General features: G+C 41.4%; 1 protein-coding gene and 1 pseudogene across 1 annotated transcript in view; both read left to right on the top strand.

Moving 5' to 3' along the window:
- The window catches only part of SH2D4A (SH2 domain containing 4A), a 179,332-nt gene extending 158,177 nt beyond the window's left edge, over positions 1–21,155 (top strand). The window contains exons 6-9 of the mRNA XM_073598185.1: positions 889–1,090; positions 3,741–3,880; positions 17,281–17,501; positions 20,727–21,155. Coding sequence (XP_073454286.1) covers positions 889–1,090; positions 3,741–3,880; positions 17,281–17,501; positions 20,727–20,819 — 656 coding nt within the window. The 3' untranslated portion in view covers positions 20,820–21,155. The remainder of the gene's footprint in view (positions 1–888; positions 1,091–3,740; positions 3,881–17,280; positions 17,502–20,726) is intronic.
- Positions 9,454–12,045, top strand: LOC141107445 (uridine-cytidine kinase 2-like; annotated as a pseudogene).
- Positions 21,156–23,506: the final 2,351 nt, after the last annotated feature.

Raw genomic sequence — 23,506 nt, 5'->3', positions numbered from 1 at the left:
CCTCTTTAGCCATATATTATATTTTACTTTGTATTTAGCAACTGCAGATTACAAAACATTTTGATTTAAAAAAAAATATCATTCCTAAGGTAACATGGTGTACTTGGAAAGTGCATACGTGTTGGACAACCATATAAAGTTGAAAGAAAAATGTAGTGACATTTAATCTCATTTCAAGCTTTAAGAAACCTCAGTCTTCCCTGCTGTGACTTTTCTTCAACACATTGCCAAAGGGCTACCTAGGGTGCTGTTCACATCAAATAGCTAAAGTTATCCATTAAAGCAAACCTGTCCAGAGGAGTAAAGTAACAGGTTCTCCTGAATAATGATACAATAATTGCATAATGATACAATAATTGCACCACATACTGAGAGGAAGCAGAAGAGGTCACATGCTCACCTGTACCCAGAAGTACCAGGCATTTTCAAAAGTTCCAGCTGGGGAATGAGGCATTGGCAACAAGTTTACTGTCCAAATTATGTGCTATAACATCTAGATATACTCACAAAATAATTGCTAAAAACAAGCATGAATCATCTATTTTGTAAATGTTGTCTTACTTTGCAATCTAAAATGCTGGCTGCTTGATGCAGTAAATGTAAAACTTTTGTACTGCCCATCCAATTTTTTGTGTTAACTATGATTATTTATTGTCAGAATTCTGTGTTGTTGATATCAGACAAGCTTGCACACTATTCCATCAGTAAAAGCACTTTAATCCTTGGCAGTAAAACAAAATTAGTATTTAATTCAGCCGAAGAAACTTTTTATTTTTTCTATTTTGGGATGAAAAAAAAATCACCCCTTCCTCGTACTACATGGATATGTACACATTTGTATTTGGAATTACATTTTTAAATTAAGTCAAATTATTTCCCATTTTTCAGTAAGAAAATCAAAGGCAGCTGATGAGAGACGGAGGTCTATGGCTAAACAGGCCAGGGACGACTACAAGAGGCTGTCAATGCAGGCCATTGAGAAAGGAAGTGTGACTGAGAGGGCCAAAAATTTTGGAGAAGCTAAACGACCCCCTTTACCACCAAAACCGAAGCCAACTTCATCTACAAATAGCAACTGTGGGATAAGCAGGTACAGTGAAACATATTAATTTTAGTAATTATAAGAATGTTTAATGTAAAACTGATTGGTAAAACCCAAGGTTGTGGCAAAACAGGAGGCTCTCTACTGAGCCAATAAAAATGTAAGTTAGGATAAAATATTTGGAACGTTTTTAACATGGTAGATGATACATAAATCTGTTTTGGGTTGGTTGTCACTTTTTTTAATTTTGTGGTCAAGTGTTATGAAAGAGTGTCTAAGCTAAAGGTGCTGGCGTATAACTTCAGCAGTTTTCGAGTCCTTTTCCATGTCTTATTTATTCTGAAAAGGTTTGTCTTTTTAAGAGTGTTGGGGCCAGTTCACACCATAGAAACGCAGTCCAGATGTGTTCCAAGTGCTTTTCTGCCTGCGCATTTTGATGCAGTCCAGTGCTCCCCCCCCCTTTTTTTCTTAACCCTAAATAAGGACAACTGTGGTGCAGTGCATTTTTGGTGCATTTAGGTGCGTTCCTATGCGTTTTTGATGTTTTTTACAGCGTTCCAGTACAGTCCAGTGCAGGAAAAATGCAGCATGCTCTACTTTTTTCTGGAACTGGAACGCTCTGGAACTGCAAGCACTGGTGTGAACTATGCCATTGAAAACCATATAACCTACTTTCCATGCGTTTTTGATGCAGAAAAAAACGCACTGGACTGCATGTGGTGTGAACTGGCCGTTAATGCTTGCCCACCCCCTGTTGCATCCTTCACATACCTGATATCCCTATGTTCCAGTACAGCAGCACATCCTGGTGTAGGGCCATTAAGAATATGAGGTGGGAGGGGCAAAGAAATTTGCGATGACCGCCTATGGGACCGTGTCAGACTTTAGACATTTCTAGCTGGAATTGAGCTGGTGAAAGTTTATTTGCATAATTACCTTTTTAATTGATTTGTTTTGTTGACACATGTTCCAATTAACTGTAATGGCATTTGCAGGTACCTATATAAGAAAAAATTTGAGTAGTAAGCTACAGTCAGTGGTTGACAGCAAAGAAGGAGCGTCCCACCCTCCCGCCCATCATTGTGGTCCTTGTTATGTGGTTTTCATCCCTTTCTTATGAAAGGGAACAGTTTTTTTCCCTATACTTTTTTGTGCTATCTCGAGGCTGTTCTGGCCGAGTTAAAGTTATATATGTATTAACGGTGTGTGTGTGTGTGTGTGTGTGTGTGTGTGTGTGTGTGTGTGTGTATATATATGAGTTATAGTGTATTTAATTATATTATGAAATGGTTATATATCTTTTTAAATGTCTGGTTATTTAAGGGCCGCAGCCAGTTCAATCCATTTGAAATAAAATGTGTCAATTCTTTATTTATGTCAGTTTTATTTATTCTGGTGTAAGGTTTCTGCCCATAGTCCCATCAGAAGGGGACAGGCAACGTTTGACACTTCCAGGAAATTTTCTATGTGAGAGCAGCCTTGAATTCAGGGTTAGAAAAAATGCATGGAAATGTATATATGTCAGCTTGTTTTGTTTTTTTGTTTTGTTTTTATTTTATGTCTACTTTATAGCCCAGTTCCAAACGTTTTTTTTCCATTTAGCTATAGTAAGGAAAGGTTAAAACCACTTTTATATATTTTAATGCTGGCTGTGTGCCCATTTAAGACATTTTACATTAATTCCTGTAACCAAAACGGCTTTGAAATTCTGTCATTTAATTGCATTCCTTACTTTCCTGGTAGGGCAATTTACCCACTTACCTCATTTCTAGTTTCCTGGTGTCACAGAGAAAAAAACACTAGGAGGAAACTCCCCAGTGGAGTAAAGACCACAATGAGAGCATGACAGAAGTTTCAGCCCTCCCTCATTCTATTCAGGACCAATAAAACATTTTGAGGGTTGTGCTTTATTCAGAGAGACAAATGTTCACTTTTGTGCTCTGTGCATTAATAGGTTTAATTTGTTTCTATCAATTCCATCAACATGCAACACTCTTATGCAGCGTACACACGGTCGGACTTTTCGACCAGACTTGTCCGACGGACAATCTGATCGTGTGTGGGCTTCACCGGACCTTCAGCTGACTTTTCCAGTCGCAAATCTGATTGACTTTAGATTTGGAACATGCTTCAAATTTTTACGTCGTAACTCAGCCGGACCCAGAAATCCGCTCGTCTGTATGCTAGTCCGACGGACAAAAACCGACGCTAGGTCAGCTATTGGCTACTGGCTATCAACTTCCTTATTTTAGTCCGGTATACGTCATCACGTACGAATCCGTCGGACTTTGGTGTGATCGTGTGTAGGCAAGTCCGGTCGTTAAAAAGTCAGTCGAAAGTCCACTGGAACGTCTGTCGAACCAGTCCGGTCGAAAAGTCCGACCGTGTGTATGCAGCCTTAGCTGCAAAATTGTGCAGTGCAAATGTATTAAATATTCACTAAGTGTTAAATGTTTACTGAATTGAAGCTTTATAGCTTTCCATACTTGTACTGTTGACTGAATATCCCTGAGTGTGTTATTACAGTAACTTCCGCAAATGTAATTTTAATTCTAAATTTGATTAGTAAAGGTTCAAATCTGAGCCACTTAAAAAAAAGCAAGTATCCTGGTCAAACACATAGCTTTTTCTATTTTAGGTTAGATATAAGTTTGAAAATGTATTTTTTTGTAATGCATCAATTATTGTATTTTTTAAGGTCTGACAGAAGACAGGGTGTAAGAAGATTAAATTCTAGCTGCACACGTGATAGTATCATCAAATGGTATAAAGATGAGCAACTTCCTCTTTATGCTGGATGGGACAAATCTGGAACCAGCATTGCACCTTGGTTTCACGGTAAGCACTAGTCAGTACGATCTGGTGGTATCCATATACTGAACAATGTCCTTGCTCTTAGAAGGAAAGTAATTAGCACAGACCTTTACTCAATCCAAATGTCTGATTTCTACACAACATGGGCATCTATGAATCATTTAGTGGTGTACAGTGTTTTAAATTCTTAGTGATGCCCCTTCTGGGCCTCCTGACCCTTTTCCCCTAGACCGTCACAAAGGATATCTGTAACTAACACAGTGAACATATAATTACATTTGAAAAGTAAGGCTCGGTTCACACTGGGGCGACTTGTCAGGCGACCTAGTCGCCTGACAAGTCGCCTCCCGTTCTGTGCTATGGAACCGTTCTAATTGGAGCGACGCAAGTCGCTCCGACTTAGAAAAAGGTTCCTGTATTACTTTGGGGGCGACTTGGGGCGACTTGCGTAGACTTCTATGCAGAAGTCGTCTCGCAAGTCGCCCCGGCAGTCGTTTGCAGGTCGCCTCGCTGAGGCGACCTGCAAGTCGTGCCGCCCATGTGTGAACCGAGCCAAAGGTTTGCTGCTAATTATGTGTATAGTTAGTCTGAGGTAATTTCAGAGAAAAATAAACACATAGATGATAGGTTAGGTGGAGGGAGATTCCAACTCTTGTTCAATCCTTATTGAATTTGATATACCACAATATTGCTGCATTTGTACCCAATTCCCAGCAATTTAACTTGTGTGGGAAAGTAAACTCTAATGCCCCGTACACACGGTCGGACATTGATCGGACATTCCGACAACAAAATCCTAGGATTTTTTCTGACAGATGTTGGCTCAAACTTGTCTTGCATACACACGGTCACACAAAGTTGTCGGAAAATCCGATCGTTCTGAACGCGGTGACGTAAAACACGTATGTCGGGACTCTAAACGGGGCAGTAGCCAATAGCTTTCATCCCTTTATTTATTCTGAGCATGCGTGGCACTTTGTGCGTCGGATTTGTGTACACACGATCGGAAATTCCGACAACGGATTTTGTTGTCTGAAAATTTTATAGCCTGCTCTCAAACTTTGTGTGTCGGAAATTCCTATGGAAAATGTGTGATGGAGCCTACACATGGTTGGAATTTCCAACAAGGTCCTATCGCACATTTTCCGTCGGAAAATCCAACCGTGTGTACAGGGCATTAAAGTGTATAGCCCAAACTTTTTGTTTCAGTTAGGCTACTTTCACACTGAGGTGATTTACAGGCACTATAGTGCTAAAAATAGCGCCTCTCCTGTCACTCCGGTGTGAAAGCCTGAAGGCCGAAAAGCGCCGCTAAAACGACGGTAAAGCGCCTCTAAAAATACGTCTCAGCACCTCAGTGTGAAAGTGCCCTTATAGATAGACTTGGGAACAGTTAACACTTAAGTAAAATTTTCATTGCTGCCTCTGAGTTCTCATCACATGGTCCTCAGCATCATACCATTCGTCTGCCTCTGCTTGCCTCATGATTGGTGGCTTAACCTGTCATGGCTGCACTGTGCCCTCCACCCTCATCAGACCCTATACTAAGCCAATTTACCATACACTGTACCTGTACTGTTCCCTCTACCATCATCATACCCTGTGCTGGGCCAGCTTACTATACAATATACTGCATTGTGCTTTCTACCTCCCTAAGACCCTTTACTTTGCTAACTTGCCATACACAACACACTGTACCTGTGCTATGCGCTCTACTCTCATCAGATCCTGTACTGTGCCCTCTACCCTCATCAGACCATGTACTGTGCCAACTTAAAGCAGAACTTCAGTAATTTTTTCATCTTTCCATCTATTAAATCCTTTGCCCTTGTTGTTTTAACTTTGGATAATAAAACATTTTTTTCTGCCAGTAAATACCTTATACAGCCCGCTTCCTGTTTCTTGTCTGGTAAAAAGCCTAGGCTTATGACATCACGCACAGCTCTCTCTCTCACTCTTGTGAGAGTTTGCCAGGAAGGGTGGGGGGGATGAGTCGTCAGAGGGCCAATGAGAGCTGCAGAGCTGGAGGTGTGCCTCCTGTGTGTCTGTGTAAATCCAGGAAGTGAACAGGCAGCAGCTTCAGCTACCCACAGTTAAAATGGATGCAGCCAGACTTCGTGGAGGGAGATTTCTGCAGCACATTTGGCAAGTACAGATTCACAGTATATATAAAATATGCAACGTGGCTGGAGAGAAGCTTCAGAATGGCAAAGATGTTTTTATTACAAATTATGTGAGCAGACTGCAGTTCCTCTTTAATATACAATAACTGTGCCTTTACTGTGCTCTCCACCATCATTGTGCCCTGAAGTGTGCTAGCTTACCATACAGTGTAGCTGTGTTATGCTTTCTACCCTCATCAGATCCTGTACTGTGCCCCATACCCTCATCAGACCATGTACTGTGCCAACTTAATGTACAATGACTGTACCTGTACTGTGCTCTCCATCATAATTGTGTCCTGTAGTGTGCTAGCTTACCATCCAGTGTACCTGTACTGTGCTTACTACCATCATCAAACCCTGTGCTGTGCCTTATACCCTAATAATGCCCTTTACCCTAATCCGATCCTATGCCATATACTAGGAGGAGGGATTTTTAAGTGTATGGATAGACACTAGGGGTGCAGGGGAAGGACTGACTTTTACTGGAAATCTAAATTGTACAGTTTTCATTAGAACAAGAGGTGATCGCAAATTCTCCATTGAGGATATCTGCTGTCCCAGTGACAACTGCCTTAGATTTTCTAGTCACTTTGGAAAAAAACCCAAACAGAAAGATTAAAAAAAATCTCCCCAATATGAAAATAGACAACAAAAAAAATGGTTTCAACCACTGGTGGAACTACCACTTTAGCAGCCCATGTGGCTGCTACGGGGCCCAGACCTAGAGGAGGGGCAGGGGATCAAGCCTGCTCAAGGTACTGATAATGAGGAGTGGTAGCAGATTCTGTAGTTTAAATAATTCCCGTTCAGACCTCCGTCAGCATGGGCCCACAGATATAATGACAGCTCAGTCACTGTCACTTGTAAACAAAGAGCCAGCACTACCCAGCCTTACTGACAGGGATCTGCACAGAGCCCTATGTGACTATAAAGATGCATGGCCCCAATTACATTGTTGATCGCACGTATTAATGCACATTACGCTGCATGTTACCACGCGTTGTGTTAAAGCAGCCCATCAATTTGAATAGCCTGCCATGGCCCACCAAACAAAGGTGCATGTACGTTTTTTTGTAACGCAGTGCACTTAAATAAACAATACTGCATTGTCATGCCCTTAAGGTTCCAAAATACCTTTGCTAGTAAACTATGTATGCCATGATGTATGTTCACTATTCTGCACTGGCTCATTGCATATTCTATGCTGTATCTTCACTATTACACGCTGTCTCATTCCCTGTGCCACATTGTACATACCCTATTCTGCATCAGCCCATTCTGTTTTGTACAATCACTATCCTGTGCAGAATGAAAACGCGAGAATAAGTTTCCACGCATTTGCACACTAAAATGAAAATGCACGTAAATACGCGCAAATACATACAAAGAAAAAATGCCTGAAAAGGTAGACCTCCAATAGCAGTATCATGTGCAAGAGGGTAGACTTTTTAAACACTTCTTTTTTTTCTAGTCATCTGGATTAATAAAACCCACCTTCTACCTTCAGAGGAACTGTAATATCTCTGCCAATGGCGTTTTTTCTGCTGTGGGTTTTTGGTATGGGACCTTGTGATTTCTAGTTGCACCCTGGTTTTAACCATTCCATACTCCATCCCAAACTGAAAAAGCTTTGGCTAAAGATCTATGTTAACCATTTTATTTTTTTACAAGGTGCTCTTAGCTAGAGAGCCTTGCTTTCTACTGAGTGTACAGTGGAAGAACAAAGATAAAACGTATCTTTGCACTAAAAATGATATTCAACAGGTTCTGGCCAGTGGAGCTATTAACCACTTAAAGACCAGGCTTCTTTTTTAGATGTGGTGTTTTTTTGCTAGAAAAATACCGGTACTTATATATATAATGTTTGGGGGTTCTAACAGCCTAGAGAATTAAATGGCGGTCGTTGCAATACTTTGTCACACCGTATTTGCGCAGTGGTCTTACAAGCGCACTTTTTATATATAATACACTTTTTTAAATTAAAAAAATAAGAAATAACAGTAAAATTAGCCCAATTTTTTTTATGTTGTGAAAGATAATGTTACACCGAGTAAATTGATACCCAACATGTCACGCTTCAAAATTGCGCCCACTCGTGGAATGGCGACAAACTTCTACTCTTAAAAATCTCCATAGGCGACGTTTAAAAAATTTTACAGGTTGCATGTTTTGAGTTACAGAGGAGGTCTAGGGCTATAATTATTGCTCTCGCTCTACCGATCGCTACTCACGTATGCGTACACTTCACGTATGCGTTCACTTCTGCACGCGAGCTCGGCGGGATGGGGCGCGTTTAAAATTTTTTTTTTCTTATTTATTTTACCTTTTATTTTTTATTTTTACACTGTTTAAAAAAAAAAAAAAAAAGTGTCACTTTTATTCCTATTTCAAGGAATGTAAACATCCCTTAATAGAAAAAAGGCATGACAGGACCTCTTAAATATGAGATCTGGGGTCAAAAAGACCTCACATCTCATATTTACACTAAAATGCAATAATAAAAAAAAAAATTGTCATTTAAAAAAATGATCGTCTCCGCCGCTGCCAACAGCTGTAAGCGGCGGTGGGCACCGGAGCGCAGTGGAAGGGGGGACCCTCTCTCGCCGCCGATCAAAGTGATCTTGCGGCAAATTCACCGCAGGGACCACTTTCATCTTGTAGCCGACCGCCAGCCAAACATGGGGATACCGGGGTAGCTAGCTGCTGCCATAACAAAGATATCCGTCCTCAAAAGGGTGTATATCGGCGTGGAGCGGTCGGCAAGTAGTTAATTAAATTACATTACTGTTGAAGACAGTAGCTGTGCTGCTACTATGAAATGAATGGTCCCAGGTTCCAGTAATGCCTCTGGTTCATCTACTTACTCTTTTTAGACCAGTAGTTCTTTCTTCAATGCTTAGATCCAGTATGTGCAGTTGGGTAGTTCCTATATCCTGTATATCCCAGCATGCAGCCACTCCCTTCTGTCCCCTGATGTAAAGCACTTGCAATAATAGAAATAATAGGGGTAGCACTAATTAAAACCTTTGACCCAAACACTAACCCTGGCACTGACCTAGATCAAGCCTTGATCTAAGTATTTTTTCATTTATTTTCATAATTTTTTTTTTTTTGTTTACACACAGTTGTTTGTATTGCTCTCTCTCCTTGCAGGGAGAGAAACAATGTATCTTTTCTCTCCATTCACAGAGGGAGAAACACAGGGGCAGGCTTCACAGTGATTGATCACTGTGATAGCCAATCAGAGGCTATCACAGTGATTAGGTGACCTGGAACTGGGGGTGCTGGGTCCTGATCATTAATATCGGACCTGGGGTCCCCGCTGAGACCCTGATCTCAGCACAAAGACAGATACGCATACATGCGGTCCCATGGAAGAAAGGCCAGTCCAGTGAGACCACATATATGTGTACTGTTGGCGTGAAGGGGATAAAGTCTCTCTTTAGCCAGTCATTTTTTGGATTAAGGGCTAATTCATACTGTTTGGGGTGACAGATGTTTTGCTGCAGAGGAAAATGTCACCACAGGGATACACAGGAAACCATTGTTTTCTATGTGTCCCATTCACACTGAAATGCAGCCTAGTGCTGTAGTAGACGGCAGACATGCTGCATTTTATCTTAGCGCACTGTGCCAAATCGCACTGCAATGTAAGGCAGCACAGTGCATTGCGCTGCCCTACATTGCGGTGAATGACGCGTACATTTTGTACACTTCACATAAAGTTTATTGAAAAAAAAAAAGGGAGCCATGTAATGCACTGAATCCCACACCACACTACCCCCTACTGCAGCTGGAACGCAGAGTTTTTGGAGTAGTTAGTCGCTCCGGTGGCTCTGCGTTGTAGTGCGAATTCGCCCTAAAGGCCAACTTCATTTATTTTAGGTAAAAACGTTCACTTGATGTGGAAACGTTTTTAATAATCACACAGACTATAATGAAGAGTGTTTAGTCCACTTTTACTCTTACTAGGGTGAATTCACACAATATGCAGTGACAGACGCTTTACCGCATGGTAAAACGTTTGTCACAGCAGGGACACACAGGAAACCTTTTTTTTAATCTAAGTGTCCCATTCACGCTGCAACACAACCTAGGGCTGCGCTAAAATGCAGACCTGCTGAAGTTTAGTGCAGCGCAGTGTGACAAATCACATGCCAATGTACAGCAGCGCAGTAGAATGAATAGCTCCGGCAGGTCTCTGTTGCTGTGTGAAAATATATCCTTAGTTTTCATGTGCAAAAATTCAGTCACACTGTCTATAATTGAATGCAGTGTCCAACCTTTCACATCTGCAGTACAGCTTAATCAGTATACTTAAAAAATGCTGTCACCTAGTGGACATACTTAGGCTGTTTACTTTGCAAGTGAAATTCCACTGTGCAAGGGAATTTTTTCCAGAGTTTAGTTAATGTGGTGGCATTTTAATTTGCAAAGAATGTTCCATCACATGCAAGGGAAAAAAAAAACAGCATTTTGCTTGCACAGGATTGGATGAAGAAACCAGCAGAACTTAACCTCATTCATTAAGCTCTGATGAAAATTTCCTTGCAAAGTGTCTCTTTGCCTTTAGTAAATCGTCGCCACTAAGTAAGTTATCGACAGTACTTAGTAAGCAAGCATTAAACTCAGTCATCTTGAGACATGAGTCAAGACCGGCCATAGGAGGCTGGAGATCCAGGGAAACATGGCAGGAAACAGCGAGCAGGAGCTGGCCAACCACACACCACAGAATGGGCCGCCATTCCTCATCGGGGTCAGCGGCGGCATTGGCAAGCGGGAAATAGTTTGTTTGCTCCAAGATTTACAGCTTCTGGGACAAAATGACCATCATCAGAAGCAAGTTGTCATGTTGAGACAGGACAGTTTTTATTGGATACTGACCCCGGTGCAGAAAAGCAAGGCACTGAAAGGCCTGTTTAACTTTGATCACCTTGATGCTTTTGACAATGAACTCATCTTGAAAACTCTTCGAGAAATCATGGAGGGGAAAACTGTACAGATTCCTGTTTATGATTTAGTTTCACACTCCAGGAAAGAAGAGCCTATAACCATATACCCAGCTGATGTGGTGCTTTTTGAAGGTATATTGGCATTTTATGTTTAAGAAATCAGGGACATGTTCTGGATGAAATTGTTTGTGGACACAAATGCAGATACACGGCTATCACGAAGAGTACTTAGAGACCTCAGTGATCGAGGTCGTGATCTGGAGCAGATTCTCTCACAATATATCACCTTTGTAAAGCCAGCCTTTGAAGAGTTCTGTTTGCCTACCAAGAAATACACAGATGTGATAATTCCTAGATGTGCTGATAACCTGGTGGCCATCAACTTAATTGTTCAGCACATCCAAGATATCCTAAATGGCAGATTAACAAAGATGCAGACTAATGGGTATGTGAACGGTTAAACAAGCAAACGAAGTAGGCACCCCTCAAAATCCAGCAGCAGCCGACCTCACTAAAGTGCCCCGTGAATATGAAATCTCTATATAATTTACACCAATACAAAGTATTCCACTACAACCTGGAGAGACAAACAAGCTTTCTTTGGAGGAAAATTGTTTCCTACTGGCTAAATGAGCTCTGACCTTTACTCTGCAAGAAATTTAAGCTGACTATTTCACCAAAAACAAAACCTGCCGGAATTACCTGCTCAGTCAGAATTGGGAAGCCTTGGCCTAATAGGAAGCCTTTTTTTTTTTTTTGCTTCTAATTTGAATGGAGAAAGGGAAGGATGGACGTAATCTAAACTTGAACAACCAAACTGACTACTGATGAAAAAAATGTCCATAATCTACCCTGAGATCCCATTAAATCTAGATTTGTCTGTAATGTGAAATCCTGCACAGTTATTTGCCACAAGTATTTCCAAAACTTTGCCAATTTGAGTGTTATTTCTAGGGGCAAGATTGGTTAAATGGGCTGTAATTGAGGCAGTGTCACTACCCCACAAGGTAGGTGTGCAATCCCCTTATATGTTAAAGGGCGCTCCCCCCCCCCTTTTTTTTTTTCTAGATGTTAAACATCTGACGACTAAGGTGGGTAGCAGGGCATCACCACTTAGAACAGAAGACTTGCCTTTTTCCAGTGCCAAAAGCATGATTGTGGGTTTTATAATGTTACTCATGGGAGACCTTCATGTTTGCATTGTTTAAAGTTGGCAAATCATTTATTTTATTTACTTTCTACCCTGTTACTACTTCTTTCTTTTTTTTTTCTTTTTTTTATCTCTATTGTACTGTATTGTTCTCTTTCTAAATAAAACATGATTTAATAAACTCCGTCATCTTGTTCTTCCCAAAATTATTATTTTTTTTTTTATATGCAAAAGATAATTTTGTATCCTAGCCTTTGAGATCTCAAATAACCTCATAGGAGACAATTATCAGCCAGCTTCCCTTAATCAAATTCTACCGCTTGTTTGCCTTTTGTTATGAATCATACTTTGTGTTACCTAATGCAGAGTATTGTTTTTCGTGTTGATTGATTTTAGCACGTAAGCGCTTAAGAACTAGTAAAAATACAGTTCACTTCCTGGAACACATTGTAGTGAACAAGGAAGTTTTACTGAGTGTGTTATGTGCATTTAAAGCAAGCCTGTATTACTGAAAACATTTTAAAGTAAGCCTGACCTACCTTATCTGAGTATGGCTATGACCCTGATTTGCAAAGGGAGGGCCTCCAAATATTCAATACCCAGTTGACCTCCAGAAGATGTACCCCCTTCATGACCAGGCCATTTTTTGCGATACAGCACTGCGTTATTTTAACTGACAACTGCGCGGTCATGTGACACTGGGCCCAAATGTGTCCTTTTTCTTTCCCACAAACAGAGCTTTTTTTGTTGTTTGATCACCCCTGCATTTTTTATTTTTTGCTCTATCGACAATTTGAAAAAAAAAAACTTTTTTACTTTCTGCTATAAAACATATCTAATAAATTGAAATTGCGGCAGACATTCTAACACTGACATTTTTAGGGACAAGTGACACGAAAACAGTGATCAGTGTTAAAAAATATGCACTGTCGCTGTACTAATGACACTGGCTGGGAAAGGATTAACATCAGGGGTGATTAAAAGATTAACTTTGTGCCTAACCATTGTTTTACTACACTGTGGGAGGTGCTTTTTATTAGGGGAAGAGATTAAATTCCCCCCCTGCATTGCAGGGACACAAATTTTATCTCTTCCCTCCTGTCGGAAACAAGAGGCAGACCACCATTCTGCCTCTCTGTTCAATGATCTGTGACATCAAGTCCATGGTACTCGCCGCTCGACTCCTGCTGTGTGTGATCACAGCAAAAGCGAGCCGCAGGTGATGTGCATTTGCTACCCCTACCCTGAAGAGTCAGGTCACTTGTATATACGTGATCCGGTGCAGAGGTGTCGCCCTGTAGCAGTAAAACTGCTACAGGGCGGACCTTAAGTAAATACAAATACCAATTTGGAAACTTGGGCACAACTCATATTATTGAGGCTTGATGCAGCAAGAAGTCTGGTGAAGTTAAGTGCATACTTTATGCTGCCTACTATACAGTATCAATCATCCTTTTTTATTATTACAAGCTTACTTTAAAGTAGTAAAGGGAGAAAATGTTTTATCTTTTTTTGTTACCTAATGCATTCTCTGCATTAAGGTAAAAAAAAACTTTTATTAGTAACTTCCATGCAGTCCCCTTCCCTAAATACTTACCTGAGGCCGATCTTGATCTAGCATTGTGCACGTCTGTAGCAGTTCTACTCCCCACTCCCCTCTTTCACAGGTTTGGCAAAGAGCAGCGGGTGCCATAGGCTCCTGCTACTGGAAGTCAAAACCTATAGGGGTAGGGGCCGAGTCGGGCTGTGTATCTGAATAAACGCAAGCAGCCTGGAGGACGAACAAGCCACTTCCGGTAGGGGGAGGGGGGGGGCACAGGAGCGCCAGTGGGGGGACCCCAGAAGAGGATTGGGGCTGCTCTGTGCAAAACCATTGCAAAGAGCAGGTAAGTATGACATGTTTATTACTGTAATAGAAAAATAAAGCTTCATAATCACTTTAAGGAAGAATTCCTGTTGAATTGAAAAGCAGGGTTTTGTTTTAGACTGCGGAGATGTCATACAATAATCATTAAAGGGGTTGTAAAACCTTGTGATTTTTCACCTTAATGTATTCTATGCATTAAGGTGAAAAACCACCTGTGCTGCAGCTTCCCCCCCGACCAATCCCCCCCCCCCCTTTTTCCTTACCTGAACCTGTTCTTTCCAGCAACTGGGACAAGCACACCAGCTCCAGCTTGGGTCGTCATTGGATAGATTAATAGCAGAAGGAGTCATTGGCTTCTGCTGCTGTCAATCAAATCCAGTGATGCGGGGGGCAGGGTTGGGTCCTGCTGTCTGTGTCGATGGACGCAGCAGCAGGACACGGGAGCGTGCCCGCACGAGTGCCCCCAGGAAAAGCGCTTCTCCGGGAAGAGGAGGAGCCAGGAGTGCTGCGGAGGGACCCCGGAAAAGGAGCATCGGGGGCCACTCTGTGCAAAACCCTTGCACAGAGGAGGTAAGTATGACATGTTTGATATTAAAAAAAAAAAAAAAAAGACTATACAAACCCTTTAAGACTGCCACTTCTTAGAAATTTCTAGCTGGCTGGCTCTCATGCTGCCCCTCTTACATTCTATACTTTGAGTCATCAAACTAGAACAAATACACACAAAGGATCTACTGACATTTCTTTAACTTTCCTGATCTGGATACATGTTTTCATTTAATACTTTCACCTTCTTTCCTTGAAGAAAATGATCATCTAATAAGCAGTTTAGTACTTCACACCCTGAATAATGTTATGTCCTAGCCAATCCCTTCAATCACACCTCACAAAAGGATGTGGCTGTTGAGTCATTGGAATATAGGTCTTTATTTTGATTTTGATTAAGTATTCCACACTAAGGAGTAGCCACACATTTTAGCTAAGATATATTATTTCCTGCATTAGAGGATGGCAGGGCATACCATAGAAGTATACTTGTTTGCAAAGTATGTCTTCTACTTTTTTCTTGATATTTTATGTAAATCTTTTTGGCCATTGTATACACTGATAGCATAATATAGGTTTTCTTTTTAAATTAGCAAGAATAGTTTACTAAATGCTTACATCTGCTGACAACATATGCTTTGGGATTACCATACACATTACAATCTGACCAAACAATAATAAAATCAGTTTTACCTAGGCAGACCCTAGCATTACATGCAAAGATGATTGTCCAGTTAGATTGTAACGTGAAAGAGAAGATTGACACTCCCAGACAAGAGTTCCATAGAATGAACGCTCTAGTAAGGCACACAGATGCAGGCTCTGCAGTGAATCAAAGAGCAAGAAAATGGCCGCACACCGATACAACACCTTTATTCGAGATTAAAAATCCAAAAACAGTCAGTCCTTACTGTACAGAGTAAGGGGGAAACAGCTTATGCGTTTCACACCGTGGATTGGTGCTTAGTCATAGCTAGCGTGGCATGGTTTGGCTGTGTGTATGTGTGTATATCTATATCTATAGATATAGATATAGATGTATATCTCCATTGAGATCAACTCTCCATACACAATCAAAACAAAAATGAAGAACCCCTTGGGTGGGGGGGGGGGCTATGGGGGTGAGAGATGATGTGCATGTTACAGGCAAGTCAGAGCTCTAACGTAGGGGAAAAAAATGTATTATTTGGCTATTGTGTTGTTCAGGATCAAGATATGCCTCATGTGCTCCCTAATTCAATCAGGTTAGAGGTTTTTCTTTAAAGTGGATTTTGGTTTAGGTGCCTATGTTCTTGTTTTTTTTTGTTTTTTAATATCCAACATGTTCTACTTACCTGCTCTATGCAGTGGTTTTGCATAGAGCAGCCACGATCCTCCTTTTCTCGGGTCCCCCACCAATGCTCCTGGCCCCTCCTTCCTTTCCAAGTGCCCCCAGAGCAAACAGCTTGCTGTGAGGGCACCCAAGCAAGCCTGCTCCAAAGCTGTTGCTCTGAATGTCCCCTGTCTCAGCCAATGAAGAGGGAGAGTCCCCGGAGAGCAGAGACTCCCGTGCACATCGCTGGATCGCAGGTAAGTATTACCGGGGGGGGGGGGCATGGGGGTTCTGCTGAACTCAGAAGGTTTTTTTACCTTCATGCATTCACACACAAAGGTGAAAAACCTTGAGCCTTTAGAACCACTTTAAATATGTTTAATCCTTAAGCTGCTAGCATTACTAAATCGATATGAGGGTATAATATATTTACTGGTTTGCTGGTTTTAAACTTTTTTTTTTTTTTTTTGCATTTCTTCAGTTGCTTCCTAGTTTCTGGCCTAGGCCAAAATATCATACATCCCATGATTCCTCAAAGGCATTTTTCTTTCATCTGAGAGAGGAGGGGATTCTCAGCTAAACAAACCCTCATACCTGAGCTATGGGCAGATTGATTCCAGGAAGTAATTGCTACATGAATCACCTGCCCTTGCTCAAGATGGCCACAGCTAAAAAAAAGATAGGGAGGTGTAATTTCTTAACAAAATAAAGCATGTAGACATGGATGGATCAGTGAGTTTGCTTTGAATATTAAAAAAATAATGAAATAGCTTCTTTCAGTTTATGGTACTCAGATACAGTTGAGTTCCGTTTAAAAGAGAAGTGTTCCTTTTTTTTTCTTTTCCTTTTTTTTTTTTTTTTTTAATAATCATACTTGCCTAGGTGGATGCAGCATCTGTCCCTCGCTGGCTCCAACATTGAGTACTGAGCGCTCTGTTCTCAGGGCTCCCTGAGCAGGACTGTTGACCCCCCTCCCCCTTACGCTCACTTCAACACTGAGCTGTGGAGGGGGCTGGAGTGGCTGGCTCAGCCTCTTAGTGGCTCGCTGAGAGGCTGAGCCAGGTGTTGGTCCAAGTATGTGGGCGGGTCCCGACTTCATTGTCACTAACTTGCCTGAGCATGGACTGGCTCTGTGACGTCAGTCGACTGCTAAACATGGGTCACAGGAGTGCAGAACGAACTGCACTCCTGTGATCCATAGAATACAGCCAAACAAGTTTTGGCTGTACTTCTCCTTTTAAGTACAGAGCATTGGTCTTGCGTTGTTTTTCTTTTTAAAACCGCAAAGAACCATCCTGTCTTGGCTTTCAGTTTTTTGGAAAACTTGCATTTCTTAACATGGCTTTGGGGTAGAACAGCTTTCCACTTCGTAAATGTTCCCCTCCTAGAAAAAAAAAGGAATTAACTTTATGTTCATTTTTATTGCTCATAGGCATCATCTCAAGACTAGAATCAGAAGACTTTTTAAAAGGCCAGGCACCAGGAAGCTTTCTTCTTCGTGTCAGTGAGAAGATCCAAGGCTATGTTCTCTCATATCGCCATGAAGATGGATACATGCATTTTCTTATAGATGCTTCTGGCACCTCTTATGGCTTTTTGGGAGTGGATCAACAACAGCATGCAACTCTGGCTGACCTTGTAGAATATCACAAGGTAATACTATTGTAATAACACATGTTGTTTGCTTAGCTCCCTGTACAGGCTTGTTCATATCTTATTGGATGAATATTTGTTTCACTATTTGCAAGTCACTGTTTAGTGAGTATATCACAAATGGCAACACCACTCTAAACTGATTCCTCTATTTTAGGCAGCAGGGAACAAGTATCAGCCTCCTGCTAGGTGCTTTGAAACAAAATTCATCTCCAGGCCATGAAAAAAGGAAATACTTTCTTAAATAAAAGTTTGGGAATTGCAAAAAAATATAATCATACCCACCTAGATGGCTGCAGCACCGATCCCAACTGCAGCTGTCCCCCACTGCCTCTAAGACAGAGAACTTAGCGATCAAACAGCACTGATCTCTTGGTTCTCAGAAAGCTGGTAACTGTCATCACCGTCTCTCTGCTCCTCAAGCGCTTACTGTAGTGCTGGGCTATGGAGGGGGTGGGAGCATGAGTGGCTGGCTCAGGTTCTCAGCGGCGGGAGGTGGGAGGCTGAGCCTGCTGCCGGTCCAGGCTTCTGGGCAGATCCTGACCATATGGCCAGGATCTGTTTAGAGCCTGGACTGGCTCTTTGATGTCAGCTGACAGCGGGCTTTCCCGCAGAAGTATAGCCAAAAAAGCTTTGGCCATACTTCTTTAATAATAACAAATCTAACTTTTTCTATTTTACCTTTTGTTGAAAAGAATGTATCAAACCTGTGACTATACTTACAGGGCAATCAATATTTTGCACTAGAATAGTATATGTATCACTGAAAAAAATTAAAGAGACACGAGACAGATCATATTTGGTAGCATTCATGTTTTATTCACCTCAGAGGTTCTGAATCCTGCAAAAATCAGGCAGCAAACTTTCAACTGCATCGACTGGCAGAGGTGGTGGTATGCCATGGCATCATTGTGATTTGTTAATTTCCTTACAGAGACTGCCATCATGTAAGTGAGGGTCATCTTTTGCATTATACAAAATCACATAGCAAAGTAGACTGAAATATTTCTAATTTGGGCAGGAGCTTTGGCTGTCAGTTTAGATGTGGTAACTGACACTGGGGGAACCAGTTCAGGAAAAGACAGAGTACCTGAGGGCTAAGAGCAGGTAGAACAATGGAGAAGTCTATTTAAAGCTGTTATTTAGGCTGCCAAAATTATAACTTGCCTGATTCCAAAGTTGTCGTCCCCCCAGAAAACCTACTAAATGCATTTTTTTCTTGGGGTGAGCTGTTTTGCACATTGTAGATATAACATATGTAGAGCACCCCACGTAGGAGCCGCAGAAGAAATTGGATCCCCCACCATGCCCAGCCAGGCACATCGAATTTCCAAAGTTTCCCAGAGTCAGAAAACAGTCCAGTATGCTTTGTATTTTGTTGAGGGGATAAAATTTGGGTGGGGATAGGGGTATTATGGGATGCCTACTTGACTTAGAACAACTCTTCAGGGACAACTTTCCTATATACAGTCTATACACAAACCACTGCTTCCTCCAGCACACTTGCTTGCAGATATCCCAGCTGGCACACTGATGGTTAATCCAAAAATGCAACAGTCAGATTTTGAAGCAAAAGCCCTTTACAAGCTGGGACCGCAGGCCCCCTTGGTAGTGTAGTAAAGTTCAATGTTCAGCTTACATTCCTGAGGCTACTGATCCCATCGCTAGCTCTTCAGGCACTGCCAGCCCACCTGGCTGCAGCTGCCTTTCTTACTAGCCCTCCTGGCTACTTCCCACAGTCCTCTCAGACTGTAAACTCACCAGCCCATCTGGCTGACTAGTCCTGGAGAACTCCTGGATGTGCCGACTCATCCCCGCTGTCCTCACATCTGCTTCCATGCATCCAAGACAGGTTTCCTCTGTGTGTTGTAGAGCATCCCTCCAGCACACAAGCCCCAGGCCCAAGGTGCACCCTCAAGGGCCACAGACAGCCTTCTCAGCACTTCTTCTCCATCTTCCAGCCGACTGCTCCTGCTGACTCATGAGTATTTTAGGAGGTGGCCGTCCCCTGCCAGCCCACTTGGCCGGGATTGGCTAGGGCCCTCATCAATACTCTAAGCAGCCATCAATGCTCTAAGCAGCCCCTCCTAACTTCCCACCCATTCTTCTGGAATCTTCTCCAAGGTTCCAGCAAGTGGGAGGTGCTGCTTGCTGAGTCACCCAGCTTCCCTGAGTGACTCAACCCTGACCCTGATTAAACCCAGCCTGGCTCTCAGGCAGGCTAATTTACCTAGACTACTACCAACACTACAGCAATGTACACTAAATCTAGCACACTAAGCTAGATTTTATGACCTAGTATTTATGACCTAGTGATGTCATCAGTGGGTCACTTCAGTTCCAGAATTGGCTGTTTCTGAGAGCAGCCAGAGTAAAGAGGTTGGAGATTCAATAAAATAATCATCCAGTCCACCCCAGAAGAGAGGCAAGAGATATTGAGGAATAGACAGCATCTGGTACACACTGTTAGACACTTACAAAATGCAATAATATTAGAGTCGGTAATTCTGAACAGAAGAGGATTAATATTTAAGGTAACACTGGGGTTCAGCTTTAAGGTCAAGCCGATTGGTTCACAAATGTAAGGCTGTACTCAGTCAGGGCTCCTGTGTGTGCCCAGGCCTATCTGTGCCTGAATTGACAGGGACCTGAATCGGACTAGCATCTGATCTAAGCAACAGTGAGAAAGTTACCAAGAGGTAGAATGGGACTGATGCAGTTTTGTCAGGCTCAAGGAGGTTGAAAATTCTTCTCAGTTCTATTATACCAAAATTTACCTTGCATAGGAAGAAGTTATCCTGCCTAGCTGACAAAAATGGCCTGGAAAGCTCTAAAACACACCCTGATAAATGGGTTGAATCTTTGTAATGCTTTCTATTTGATGCTGATCCTTAAAAGAGAAGTATGGGAATTTTATTTTATTTTTTTAATCATACTTACTGTGTATACAATATAAGTGTTGGATTGTATTTGAAAAAGGTTTAAATCAAGGACTAAACCAGAAAAACAATGCAGTCTTACTGGTTTCCTCCGTGTATGAGCAGGTAGAGGCAGAAGAAACTGATGAGCTTTCTAAAGTTTACAATTAAAAACAGACTCCTGGTTTTAAATTAGTCAGATAAAAGCTCAGCATTGAAGGGTGTAAAATTAAACAAATGCTCTATCGTATGCACTGAGAAAAAAAAAAGCTAGGTTTACTAATTATTTATTTTTTTTTTTTTACAGACTGAGCCCATTACCTTATCGGGAAAGGAACTGCTACTGTACCCATGTGGTCAACGTAGGAACTCCTGTGACTATAGAGACCTCATACCGTAAAGGACTGGACCTTGCCTTCTCATGACCAACTGCCTTGGGAACAAAATACTTGCTGCCCCTTGTTATTAGCCAGTATGCCAAGAAACTAATGGAATCCTATATCCAGTGGGTCGATGCCAAAGGATACATAAATGACTGAAATAGATATATGGCTTTATCTTTCAATGCCATGGTTTGATAGCACCTAGACTATTCATTGGACTTGCATTTTGCTATACTCAAACCCACACAACTAAAACAAAACCACTCAAGCTCTGGGTTTAAGTAAGGAATGTTGTGTAAAGTGCACTGTAATTAAAATTCTTCTCAGCAATAAAACAGAAAACTTTTACTAGAGTTATAGTTACATTTTCTTCTTTTCTTCTTGCATTCTATATTAATTCCATTCTCATATGAAATCAGATAATATCTTATTAATTGTTTAATTGTGTTTGTGTTGGGATACCAGAGGAGATCTAGGCCATTCCTCAAGGCATGCGTTATTATGCTAGGAAATCAGAGATCTAGACCATTGATGGGTTATCAAGAAGCTCCATCTTTTGATAATCAATAGCCATTATATTATTCGAAAACTTTCATGGGAAATTACTCTTTCACAAGACTAGAGGCTAGGAAGGCAGATATCTACATGAATTTATTTATTCAAGTGTATGTAAACCCAAAAATGTTTTTCAGCATGCTTGGCACAATGACTCTATGGAGTTGATTTACTAAAGGCAAATAGACTGTGCACTTTGCAAAGTGCAGTTGCACTGTGCAAGGGAAATTGCTCCAGAGCTTAGTAAATGAGGTAAAACTTTGATTTGCAAAGAGTACCCAATCACGTGCAAGGATTGGGTACTCTTACAGAGTGCAACTGCACTTTGCAAAGTGTACAGTCTATTTGACTTTAGTAAATCAACCCCCTGTGTATACATTTTTCTTAAGAAACCTTTTTTTGTATATCTGTTGTAAAGTTTCTTACCTGGAGATCCTGCCAGTAAAAGCACTTTTAGTTGACTGCTAACAACAAATAACAGTGTTGTCAACCTGCCGTGTGAGCTCTTTCAGTTGACCACTGGGATGTCTATCAGATCTATCACGGCACACAGGAACAACCAACTAAAGAAGCTTTCACAGCAGGCTAACAATACTGCTGTAGAGCATAATTCCAAAAATAATTTAAAAAATTGATTTGACGTACACTTCAAGTAACATGGACACATCCACCATACTGCAACTTCAGTATGTTAAGTACCTTGGGACTGTAGAAAGTACCTGCTTTAGTTATTGTTTTCATAGGAATGTTGTCTCATATTGGTTTCTCAAAATATGAATACACGCACAACATACTGTATGTGCACACGCAGCAATAATTGTGCAGCATCAGATTTCTTCATAAAGTGTGGTCCAGCAATCTCAGTCACAGGGGTTTCTGTGTAAAAAGTATGGATTTCCTTTTAACTGTTTTTTGGCTACACTAAACCATAGGTTTTTAACAAATGGTAATTTTTGAAAATGTACTTTTGACAGATTAAGTGTACTATTGGAATAGTAAACGATGACTCTAAATTAAATATTTGTTATTTAAATATGTGACATTTTATAAAGGGGTGTACAGTCTTTAATAAAAGAGAAACCGTGTACCTAACTATAATATATATCGCCCAATAATAGGTATTTAGCTATTTCCAGTATCAGATTAGATGTTTGTGTAGCAGAGTTCACATTTACTCACAATGCTCAGATGCAGGCATTTTAACTCCTTTTCCCACAACTGCCTTTGTTCCTGGACATACTCAAGGAAGTTGGTTCCTCAGCAGCTCAGAGAGGCCAAACCTGATGAGGCAAAAGAAACTGGGCAAATACTCAGCAGCCAGTTAAGTTGCTCTCCACTGTTAGCATGCAGGCAGCCGGACAAAAGCCTAATAGCATACAACTTCTCCCGAAGACTTGGCTACTATGAGGAGTACCTCCCCTGTTGCTATCAGAGTACCCCAGTTCATGTGAGGTGGCTCTTTGTCCTTTGGTCCCTCCATCTCTTCAATGGCGTTACCAGACCTACCCTGGACTTGGGAAGGATAGTGTTTGAGTTTTTGTTCGGAATGGTTTTACTGAAGTAGGGATTCTTGGCTAGACTCTGTTATGGAGTTTTATAGAGACTACGCTACACAGCCACATGTTACCTTAATTCAGCCTCAGAAACAGAAACAAAAAAATCATGTTTGTGCAGCTTTCATAATCTGTGTTTTATTATTCTGCAATGAATGAAGGAATGCTCTCTGCCAATCTAAATCTTTTGCATTGTTACTTGTAAGACCCCTTTCACACTGGGACAGTTTTCAGGTGCTTTAGCACTGGTAATAGCCTCTGCTAAGCACCTGAAAACCACCTCCCATTCATTTCAGTGTGTTTTCTTTATCGTACATCGCGGGACACAGAGCCATAGTAGTTACTATGTGGGTTATAGGCCACCTTCAGGTGATGGACACTGGCACACCCTAAGACAGGAAATCCACTCCTTATATAACCCCTCCCAGTACTGGGAGTACCTCAGTTTTTTCGCCAGTGTCTTGGGTGTTGGTCACGAGTAAAGATGTGCTATGCCGAGCTCCACTGGAATATTCCTTGCTGGGGCAAGCTATGCGACCGGATCCATTTAAAGTGTCTTTTTAGGCCGAATTGAATGGTACCTGGGCCTCGTGGAA

Source organism: Aquarana catesbeiana, linkage group LG01 (genome assembly GCF_042186555.1).
Source record: "Aquarana catesbeiana isolate 2022-GZ linkage group LG01, ASM4218655v1, whole genome shotgun sequence".
Lineage (NCBI taxonomy): Eukaryota > Metazoa > Chordata > Amphibia > Anura > Ranidae > Aquarana > Aquarana catesbeiana.
Note: the sequence above shows the minus strand (reverse complement) of the source record. Positions and strands in the feature narration are given on the sequence as shown.